The sequence below is a fragment of the Opisthorchis viverrini genome, assembly GCF_000715545.1.
Source record: "Opisthorchis viverrini unplaced genomic scaffold opera_v5_664, whole genome shotgun sequence".
In the NCBI taxonomy this organism is placed as follows: Eukaryota; Metazoa; Platyhelminthes; class Trematoda; order Opisthorchiida; family Opisthorchiidae; genus Opisthorchis; species Opisthorchis viverrini.
This window is the reverse complement of record NW_008752333.1, coordinates 81,753-92,863: the sequence shown is the minus strand read 5'-3', so window position 1 is coordinate 92,863 and position 11,111 is coordinate 81,753. Positions and strand designations below refer to the sequence as shown.

Sequence of the window (11,111 nt, the reverse complement as noted above, 5' to 3'; positions counted from 1 at the left end):
AGTTTCAGTCAACCATATGATCTACTTGAACCCAAATTGCACTGTTTTCGAGAAATACACTCATCTGCAAATCAATTTGGTTTTCACGGGAGACTCAATTGAATCTCTCGTTTATGATGTCCTCCAGCTGAATGTGCTGCACACAGGCCACTTCATGATTCAGTTGTTCATTTTGTTTCTGGATGTTGTTTAGATAGATGGGAACAGGAATAAGTTAACTATAAGCAGAGCTACAACTTGAAGTGCTCTTAGGCGCGGAATGAACTGGCGTGTGTTCGTGGTCGGGTCAAGGACACTAAACCAACTGTGGCGAACATCAACGGGTCAGAGATGCACAAACGGACGTGCGAAAATCAAACGCTTATCAAAGAAGGATTTTATGTGACAAATTAGTTATGTACAAGTGAAGTTACTACTGAAGAGAAATAGCAGAAAGTATGTACATGTAGATATACAATGGATCGAACAAATTCGACAGGGGAAAAAGTGAATCAGCTTTCAGTCAGTACACCCTGATGTTCGCGGGAAAGGACAGCACACGCGTCCAAATGAAGCCGGTGTCGGTCGGAACGCGGCAACGGAAGACTTTGCAAAGCAGCAAACACTTGCTGGGTACGCACATTCTCCGCGGACGATCTGGATGTATGATGGTCGGCAAAAAACTCCTTCGCCCTTGAGTCACTGTCAACGGTGGATTTGAATACTTTTGCGGGTTTTAAGCCTTTCTGTGGTTCTTCTAACCAGTCAAAGTACTGGCTGCGTAGGATACACCGTAAGATGACACATGAGCAGAGACGGCTAAGGGGGGCCACTGGATTCTGGGGAAACAAAAACAAAGACAAGGTGATCGATGTCATGTAATGGGCCTAAGTACTGGGGAAGATGGATTGGCTTAGTCTTGTAGATGGCGCAAGAGAACATAATTGGTTAAATAAAGAGTCATTCCCGACAAGATAATTCCCCCAGGAAGGAGCCAGCCTAGAAGAAAAATGTATCCCAACGCTTAAGACCCCCTTTCAACGTGATGGCCTGTTTCACAGGGGATTGTCGTACTTGCCTCGCTTTAGGTGGTCCACAGGTAGACCAGCAGAAGCGCCTTTTTTCATACACACATGTAAGGACTATTTTAACGGATGAAGAACACGCTGGAACTTTTTCCACGGTCTAAAAGACAGATCCACAGCAGCAGAAAGAAAGCGTCAGCTGTAGCCACCCTTCCGGCGCCTAGCTGTCATGCCACCCGAAGGAAGCACGAGGGCTGGGATACTGCCAGGTTGCCCAAGCCTAGACAGGGGAAGTCGAGTGGCAGATCCCATCGAACGAGGACCATGTCGACCTGGAATATGCAGATGACATCATTTTCAATTTCGAAAAGGACTGAGAAGTGAAAGTATTACTGGATAAGCTGACAATGTCATTCAGTCCCTCGGGATGTGCTTTGCCCCCATAAAGTACAGTCTAGATATACAGTCTTTGAACAGACTTCTGAGAATTCAGGAAGATAAACTGGAAGTTGTGGAGCACTATACGTACTCGGAAGTTGCATTGGCTTTCACGGTAGTGAGGCAGACGAGGTCAATGCGCCGATCTCAAATCCCGAAATGTGCGCCATATTAAAAAAGGCATTTCACTGGGTACCGGACTGCAGTATGGGTTGTATCGTTGTATGGTTGCCAGCCTTGGCCACTTTGGGTGTAGGACCTCATATATCTTCAGGTCTTTGACCAAAGCTAGAATCGGTTCAAATCGGTGGATTTCCAACGAGTCGATCATGAAACGGGTCTTCACTCTTGACGCAGAAGGTGCTTTCATCATGGAATGCATTCAGCAATGGAAGCTACGATGATTCGGTCATGCACTAGGCATGCCAACTTACAGTCTACCGACAGAAGCGTCGCCTTCCATACCTAATTCAGAGTGGTGAAAACCGAGTGGTGGACAGAATTTGATATGGTAGAAGGGAATGAACGATGTTACGTAAAGTTTGGATGTTGTTCACCTTCCAGGATGGAGTCCACGTGACACTCCCTGTACTTGGCTGGAGACATTGAACTACAAAGCGACTAATCGATGTCACGAGAGTTCATGCTGTCAGTCTCTGTTCAGATTGTCCGACTGCGTGTTGGACGCATCTCGGACGGTTGTGTTAGGCTAACCGTAGGCCTTCCCATTTTCCTCTTCCCGTTACAAGGCTTCCTTGGAGGCTTCAGTGAAGCTACACAGCTATCAACCAGAATGATGATCATGATCTGAAAGGCGGTTACGGGTGTGTTAAAACCAACGGAAGAGATTAGGTGGACGGACCAGACCGGGAATCACTACTGCGGTCAGTGTCACAAAAATACACGCAAATCTTCACGACTGGTTGGTTTTGACGAATTAGGTCTGTGTGATGCAAAGTCGATTGATTCCAGGAATGGCTGAATGATAAACAATCCTACATGCATTTCAAGGTAGGACAGTAATCGATCCACGGAGAAGTCTCTCAAGAAACAAGCTTCGCGGCACGCAAGTACTTCTCTCATCGTATTCCATCTTAGAGTATACGAAAACCCAACGACTGAAGGTGCTCTACTGTGTAATTTCCAAAGAACAGGGGCACATCCCACTGACAACGATCATTTTACTCAACTGTTCATGTCGCCCCTGATCGTCAGAACACACCATGGACTGCATGTAATTAATGGTTTAGCTGAGCATTTTCTCCGTTTACTGCTCAGTAGAGTCAGTGAAGTCATTCGCGACCACGCCTGTTGGAACACACGACTTGGCTCTGTCGATAGAAGAAAGAGGTGACACGTTGTTTTGGTCACCTGACGAGACAAACACAAGCCGCGATCGATGTTGGTATGATGGTAACTTTGGCTTAGCCTATGACTTTCGTGACTCAGTGGGCTGTGCGTTCGAAGGAATGGACTGACCGACCTCAGTGCACCGCACGCAGGTGTGATACACAGTGGTAGGTAGATGCTTCAGTACCTGTTGCAAATGAGCAATTTTATCCAGCCGTTTGGTTCGTGAATACGTAAGGATACATTTCAGATAAGCATCGATGTCATCCACTGCATTCTGGGGCGTAAAAGTGCACCGTGGGCATACGAAGAATAATTGGGAAACTTTCCGTTACTCTGAAACCCGACACTAATGAAGATATCCATGTCCTTAATTAAGTCTGACAAAAGCGGTGGAGCCTATCACAATATTGCTATTTTGGTTTTGACGTTAGTCGCGCTCAACTGCAGCAAAATGGGCTTGGATTCCACAAAGTAAAGCCAGAAGAAATCAAACGTTCATGTTTTCAGAAAAATACAGGTTTAATTTTGAAACCACTCACGTACAACCAGATTCAGGCTATGCGATTAGAAAGGTAAGGGCGATGATATATTTTTGCATCTTCTCTCGTGAAGAGATACTTGCCGAGAAGGTTTTCTGGCATTTGTCGAAAGTAGTTCCTCGAGGAGGAAGCACTGTACTATCAGCTTGCAGTAGCATTCCCGAAAACATTAATATCCATTAATAATTAATTAATAATTAATAATAATAATAATAAATAATAATTAATAATTAATTATCCATTAATAATTATTAATATTTTAATATCTAACCAGCCGAAAAGCGAACTGAGTTGCTCAAAAATGATCGAAAATTGGTTCAACTGAGATTCTAACTAGGGCAAAAGACAAGATGCAAACGGGCGTTGTTCTAACTGATCTCAGGCTGATTAAGGAGCTCATTGTCCAACCGAATAATCGAACTCACTTGGTTCACTCGAAGTAATTGTACCGCTTTTGTTTGTCCATACACATCAAACACGGCGCGAAACTTTGGATAGCGAAGCGTGTCACAACCATCAGACGAAGTATTCATCAATTGTTCTTGATCGGAGGATGACTGAGTTTGACATAGTTGATCCGGACGAACACACAGCTGTTCCTACAAAAATTTGGAAGAATGCACGATGCGGGTTAGTCGGTATTGGATACTCCTGTTAGTTAGAGAGGGTCCACGAAATGCACTCATTCTCAAACAAATTTGGTGTTAACGGGTGATTCGACCGTACAGTGTAACCCCTCTCCTGCAGACACTCCTCTACAGTGACTACTTCTGGTCTGTCCCTCTCTAGTACAACTTCGAAAAAGTCGGTTGTAGTGGAAATGGTGGCTTGTAAACACCATTTACAGTCGCGTCGATATGTTACAGATAGGGTGGCATATCTGGGCAACTAATTGCAGTGTTGAACATTTGAATTTACAGCTAGCCGGAGAATGTACCACCCTCAACTACATCTACCTCTCTGCAGCAACCAATTCCGGTCACTGTAGCCAAATTTCACTGCATAACTTTTGTTAATAACGATGTCATTTTGTGATTTATCTGTACTGCACAAAAAAAGGAAAACCTATAGATTTGATTCCATGACTTGCTTCTAAGAAACACCGGGTCTGGCTAGTAACGCAGCGTAGGTCGTTGTAGTACTAGTGGGGGCTAGAGATGTTGCAGATTAGTAGTTCAGGTGATTTTGCAAGTGGTTTACCAAACATTCTGTCGCCATTCGAGGCAGTGCATAGTTGACAAACTGCAATCGCGCACACACACACACACATACATCCACATAGTTTAACAGTACATGGTTTACACACTGCCCCAACAGCTAGGTAAGAGAACACAAAACCGACAAGTCAAACTACTAGGTTTGTTTGTTTCACATCAAACAAAGAAGATGGAGGGAAACCCTTCTGGGAGACAGCGTCGGTTGTACTGAGTTTCCCGCAACATAATCCTCCGTCGAAAAGGCGGACCGACCTTGGATGTCCTCGGGAATATGCTTACAGTTGTACGTCTTATAACAATTGCTTGTAAGGAGGCTGAAACATAGGATGGTGAGACGCAAGATGATTCAATTTCCCAAAAAATAATCAATTTTCGCACCGTTATGCTAGTATACTTGTTATTATTGTTCCGATTTGGCAAGATGATATACATTACGATATGTGATGATGACCACTACGTAGTTTTCACAATGGGGGCGAGATGGCTCAAGTGGTTAGTGCGCGAGTTTACTGATTAAAAGGTCCGTGGTTCGAACCCGACCTCTGCCTCTCGACTTCCCCTGTCTAGGCTTGGGTAACCTGGCGGTATCCCAGTCTTCGTGCAACCTTCGGGTGGCATGACAGATAGACACCGGAAAAGTGCTACAGCTGAACGATAGTTATAGTTAGTATAGTTTTCACAATGTTACAGTAGTACGCCTAATTGAAAGTGGCCATACAGGGTGTCGTCCCGGAGGACACGAAAAATCACTCATAAAAGCATGAGGGATGCAGTTTCAACAAGGACATCCCCTTGTCTGATGTTGCTATATTCCCGGAAAAGATGATATGACAAGAGTGGATAAGCAATCAATCGCTGAATTCGAAAGCATTGCAGAAGACCACCGGTCCAATGAAGACCGATTCGAACGAGTGAAACATACTGACACACATTCTCACTTCCCCGAGTTACACGAATCAGATTTCAGCTCATGCTTATTTCTCGATATGTACTATTCCCCTCATCGCAATCATGTTCATTAGCTGAGCTCGATTCCCAGACTTGTGCACGAACGGTCAGAGCTGCGAGATTTAAAGTTTCGGAAAACAAGCAATATTTACCCGTAACAGATATAAAAACGACGAGTTAAAGAGTCAGTATCATCAAAAGCGTAGCAACAGTGTACAACAATGATGTTCCGTCATTGTATAAACATAATTCATCGGCACCCTTCCGGGGCCTAACTGCCATGCTACCCAAAGGAAGCACTGGGGCTGGGATACTGCCATGTTGACCAAGCCTAGACAGGGAAAGTCGAGAGGCAGAAGTCGGGTTCGAAGCACGGACTTTCCGGTCAGTAAATTCGCGCTCTAGCCACTTGGACCATCTCGCCCCCCATCTTGCCCTATCTCACAACAATAAGGCTCTACGATAATTCATCGGACGGAGAAGGGACCTAGCGCCAGTCTAGCAAAATCATTCCTCACGACACCTCACGACACTCAGCTAGGCAACCTGGATAGAAACTGACAACAAGAACGCCACTGAAATTGATTATCAGCGACATCTTGAAGCGTCTCCGACCACGAACAGTGAGGACCACGCGGACCCCATCGTGGGAGGTTAGTCGCATTCATAGCACCCAGACTTTTCGTATTTGCTTTCCCCATTCCAAGTCAAAGGCTGACCACATCTCTGAATTCGGCACGGTAGATCGATGACATGAGGAAGTAAGATTCAGTCCCAGGATAGTCAGCAGCTTAAAGAGACAGTAGATGTGCACACATTTTGCACAGCTGCTCTCTTATCAACATCGTTTCGTAGAAAACTAGCAGTTTCAGATTTCGGTTAGGTTACGGCGAAGGCATCAACAGGGCACTATTACGTGAAGGGTGGAACAGAGCCAGGCGGTCAAACAATGACTTGACAGCGAAGTACAAAAGCCATTACCAGCAAACTCAGCTGCGCTGGGCATTGCCGTCTTCCTGGATGGGTACCCCGAGACGGGCCACATAAATGGCTGTAAACATTGGCAGACATGGCCCAGTCGCGCCCTCAATGGCGCTCATGCATCCAAGCTATTGCCTTCAATGCATAGCTCCCTTCCCCAGTCCCCCAACTTANCCTCAACGGTGCTCATGTGTCCAAGCTATTGCCCTCAATCCATAGCTCCTTTTCCGATCCCCACAGTCCACCTACAGCGCTGTATTTACGCACCAATTTATCAGCTCCCGCCTCCGATGCGCAGCTACCTACCCCAGCTCCCCCAATCATCGGTGAACGAAACTGAGGCAGCTACAACCATTGTATGACCAGTACGCGGTTATTACAGCTGACAGTGATGATGATGATGATGACGAACAGGGCAAGCTTGGTGGCCCAGAGTTTGACTGATCGTTCTGCTCGCATGTATATGTTAGCCTGCTGTTACGGTGACATCTATATCACAGAAGTGATGGGCGCCGTTCCCAAAGGATCTCGGACTATGCTCCAGACCAGTTGCTACGGGTCTCACAACAGAGCCCACGCCACTGGCTGCCAGACCAAACAGGATATCATGGGATACAAAATATATCGTTGAAACAGGCTACCTGACTGGCCCTGCTCGGGCTTTCACTTCTGACTTCATTCCAGACCAACATCTATTGAAAAAATCTATGCTTTCATTAGGTACCTGCATATCGTCCAGTTATGCTCACCAACTGTGACACAATTTATCTTGCAAATAAGCCTTCCGATAGCCAAGCTTGAAGAGCTCTTTCTACATTCACAGTCTATATTCAACGACGAGTGTTATGGCCGGCGTGACAAGGCAGTCATTTCTATGCTCAAGCTAGAAAATGGGATATGGACATTGTATCCCTAACTCAGATACATTGACGATGGAAACTGGGTCAAAATAACTACCGTCAAGGCATTTACTACTAGCCTTCAGACCCACAGATGAAATCGAGCGTGATGACCAAGTGTTATGTCTAGATGCACTGCCACAGGGGAGATCATCGCAGCACAAGTATTTACGGAAAGCCAACGTGAACAGGACAAATCCCTACCGGTGCAGACAGTACACTGCCAGGAGTGACTAAATTTCTGTTTGACGCATCTGCAAGTAATAACTACCCTGAGTCCATAATGATTCTCAAATGAGCGTATTTTTCGAAAACAGTCCAATTTGGGTTCAAGTGGAACATAAGGTTGGTGGGAACTCGGGAACCGCGCCTACCTGATGAGCTCAAGAAGGGCGAAACCGGTCGTGGGCTGCCAGCAACCTTGTCAGTAGTTTGCTTTATGAAAATAGCCTGAGTCCTACTTCAAGATATCTCTACCAGCAGCACAGATGGTTCGTCAGGTGCGAGTCACACACACACACGCATCTGAAACTCGCCTTCACCAATCGTCTGAGACAATAAATAGGAGATCGAGCATCTTTGTGTTTACCAACTCGCCCGCTACATCGGTCAGATGACGATAACGTTGTTTGAATGCGTTTCTGAATATACAGGTTCCTGATTGGTCGAGGCAGTTGTAAAAAATGAATCGCATTCACAAACGTTGTAGACACAAGTTATCGAGTTAACGCAATGACACCAATCGATGTATTCAGGAAACCAATTTGAAGCTACCGGAGAGAACCACAATCAAAATGTTTAACACCTTGGAAGCCGTGGCAACCAGAACTCACGTTCAAGTTTGATTGAATAGCCTTGTATACCACGTCCAGGTGTTCGAATTCAATTGACATCAGAAAAACCATCGATCCATGCCAGTGACTCTGGTTCTCGACTTGACCCCAGGTAATCCAAAACTCCATCTTACTTTTAGTCACATGTCTCACACTCTCGCAGCATTTGATTTGTCTTTGTGACTATCTGACTGTTTAAATATCGATTGACTAAGACTCGCCTACCTAGCCTGACGACGAGATGCTGCAAAAAAGCTCCTTCGGCCACGAAAACGGTTCCTAATCCAACTGCGGGGGTACACTTTGTGGACACGACAAACAATTCATATCCGCAACAAGGGCACCAGTTGATCCAGTCCTTATCAACCAACCCTCCCATGAAGAAACATAATCCCATTTCGATATCTTTTGAGGATACGGCAGAGTTCTATGAAATGATGGAAGTGATAAACTAACAGGCTCAACACAACCAAATAGTCATTAGGTGGTTCGGCGTCAAACAGCTGATGAAATAAGCCAAACTTCGAAACAGGAGGGGAGGAATAATGATTCCCCCATGCGACCTCTCTGTAGTACATCTCGCAAGAAGCAAGGAAGCTAAGGTGCCACACGAGCGCTGAAGTAGGGATTGCTTGAGAGAGTGATGTATTGTCAGCTTGCTTGAAATTAATAATACCAATATAGATCATTCGGCTTCAGCACCCTTCTGTAATCGATCTGCCATGACACCCAAAAGAAGTATGAGGTCTGGGATACTGCTCACATTTAGATAGGATTAGTCGACAGTCCGAGGTTGGATTCGAATCATGGACCTTTTGGGTCTCAAGCTCTTACTACTGAAATGAAAAAAGTAAGGGAAAACCGTCTTCTAAAAAATTCACGCTCCTGTGAGAAACGATGTGCGATGGATACGACAACCTCCAACCGTGGTTGCAACACCTTTGCCTAACAAACAACACCTGTGACGGCACTCACCGCAAGCATAAGAAGATCGATACCATTGATGACAATATGGAATCGGAACCGGCAACAAAGCGTCCCGTTGTCTGAATCAGCGGGCTGGTTGGGTTGTGAAGGCGATTCTTCGGGTTGTTCCGATTCTGTTGGCACCGATTCCGGATCAACATTCCAACTGAATGTTGCAGTGGTGGTCGCACAGGAGTCGGGTGACGTAATCGGTTCCAATTCATAGTAGACACCCACGACACTACCCTTTTCCACGTCCGGTGCACGTGCCAACGAAGCTTCGATGGGCATGAGTCGACTGAATGCAACACGTCCAAACCCGGTGTGGAGACAGCACATACAGGGTGCTTTGAAACTTGGCTGAATCGGATTGTGGTCGGGTAGGAAAGGGGGCACATTCGACGAGCCAAACGAGAAATCTGTATCGTGTTCCACACCGCAGGTGTCACCGGTTATAGTGCTGTCCAAGTGACGGACAGATCGACACATTTTTTGCTGCCGTCTCCAGTATGACCGATGACGATGGGACACGAGGAAAGCCGCAGCAGTACCAACTGGGAAGATCCAACTTTGGCCACGTGAAACCAGTTCTGGGATGGCGAAACTGGGAGAAATAAAGATGAAGGTAATAGGCGAACAGTACGATAGGAAACAACCGATGCGACATTATAGGGTACGTCGGTAAAGCTTGAGTGAAAAATTACAAGTAGTTCTATCATTGGAGCAGTTTGAAACAGATATTTACTACTCTCCAAACCAACTATATATACAGTGACTTAGCATAAAACATCACAAATTTGAACATGAAGCGGCCTGCGAAAAACCTGGGCCTGCAAACTTGTCTGACATTAGCGACGCTCAACTGATTCCGTGAAACACTAACCCGTGTACCTCCAATTCAACATCACTTCTCCCTATTTTCTGTTCTCTCTCGGTAAACATTATGTAACCCTGAGATTCACATGGCCCGTGATTTCCGTTGCTGAAAAACTAAAACAAACGTAACGCACTTGTTTGATTCAGATGGAGAAGGAAATTCAGCCAACCCACTAATACAGTAAGCGAAAATCTATAGAGTAAGCAGTGAGCGAAAGCTCAGAGGGTTATATTACTGGGCAACAACACTTTAATTTCCAAAATGACCTTGGAAGTGGTTGGAGTAGTTGATCAGGGAGTAGGGTAAACCCAATACGCAAGTCACCGCTCCATCCTGGCTGAGTCTCGAGAATTTCAACCACAACAAGCTCGCCAGGTCGAATGTGTCGCTCAGACACTGCCAAACCATCACAGAACCCCGACTGTCTGCGTGCCATGGTACCCTCGGCCGAGATTGCCACATAACGACCCTTGTGTCGCAAGTCGAACCTTTGTGAGCTCATGCTGAAAGCATGTCCCCATGGAAAATTCCTGAAGCAAAGAAGATAAGGATAAAAGACTATGAAAAGCCTGTCTAAATAAATTAATTTTTCGGAGAATGATGTTTGTGGTACCACTGTCGGACATGAATATCAGTGTTCGCGCTAACGCCTATGTGCAAGCACAGCGTTATCCCTTCGGGACAGAGCCACCTACGCCTGGGAACTTACCACAGCCCATGCAGAAAGAACTGAGACGCTGTCATGACTATACAACCCATACCTTTGCATAACCCATTAACTCTGATTCTCACGCCTGGGAACTTACCACAGCCCATGCAGAAAGAACTGAGACGCTGTCATGACTATACAACCCATACCTTTGCATAACCCATTAACTCGTGATTCTCACTCTATTTTCAGCTCATGTACTACAGTTATTAGACGACTAAAGCGTACATTACGTCTTCCTATTCTGTCTCCTTTCTAATCCCGTCCTGGAACTACTCGACTCTCGCAACAGACGCTAAACATTTACTCGAGAAATAAACATTCCGGTGCGACGGGAGACTTCAGCT

The 11,111-nt window shown here is 45.7% G+C and overlaps 1 protein-coding gene across 1 annotated transcript; it reads right to left on the bottom strand.

Annotated features, from left to right (window-relative positions):
• Window positions 1-374: 374 nt before the first annotated feature.
• T265_11953 (hypothetical protein) lies at window positions 375-10,594 on the bottom strand (the record flags this gene model as incomplete). Its single annotated transcript, XM_009178798.1, has 4 exons — window positions 375-818; window positions 3,760-3,933; window positions 9,188-9,782; window positions 10,322-10,594. 4 exons carry the CDS (start codon window positions 10,555-10,557, stop codon window positions 492-494), a joined length of 1,332 nt encoding a protein of 443 aa, XP_009177062.1.
• Window positions 10,595-11,111: the final 517 nt, after the last annotated feature.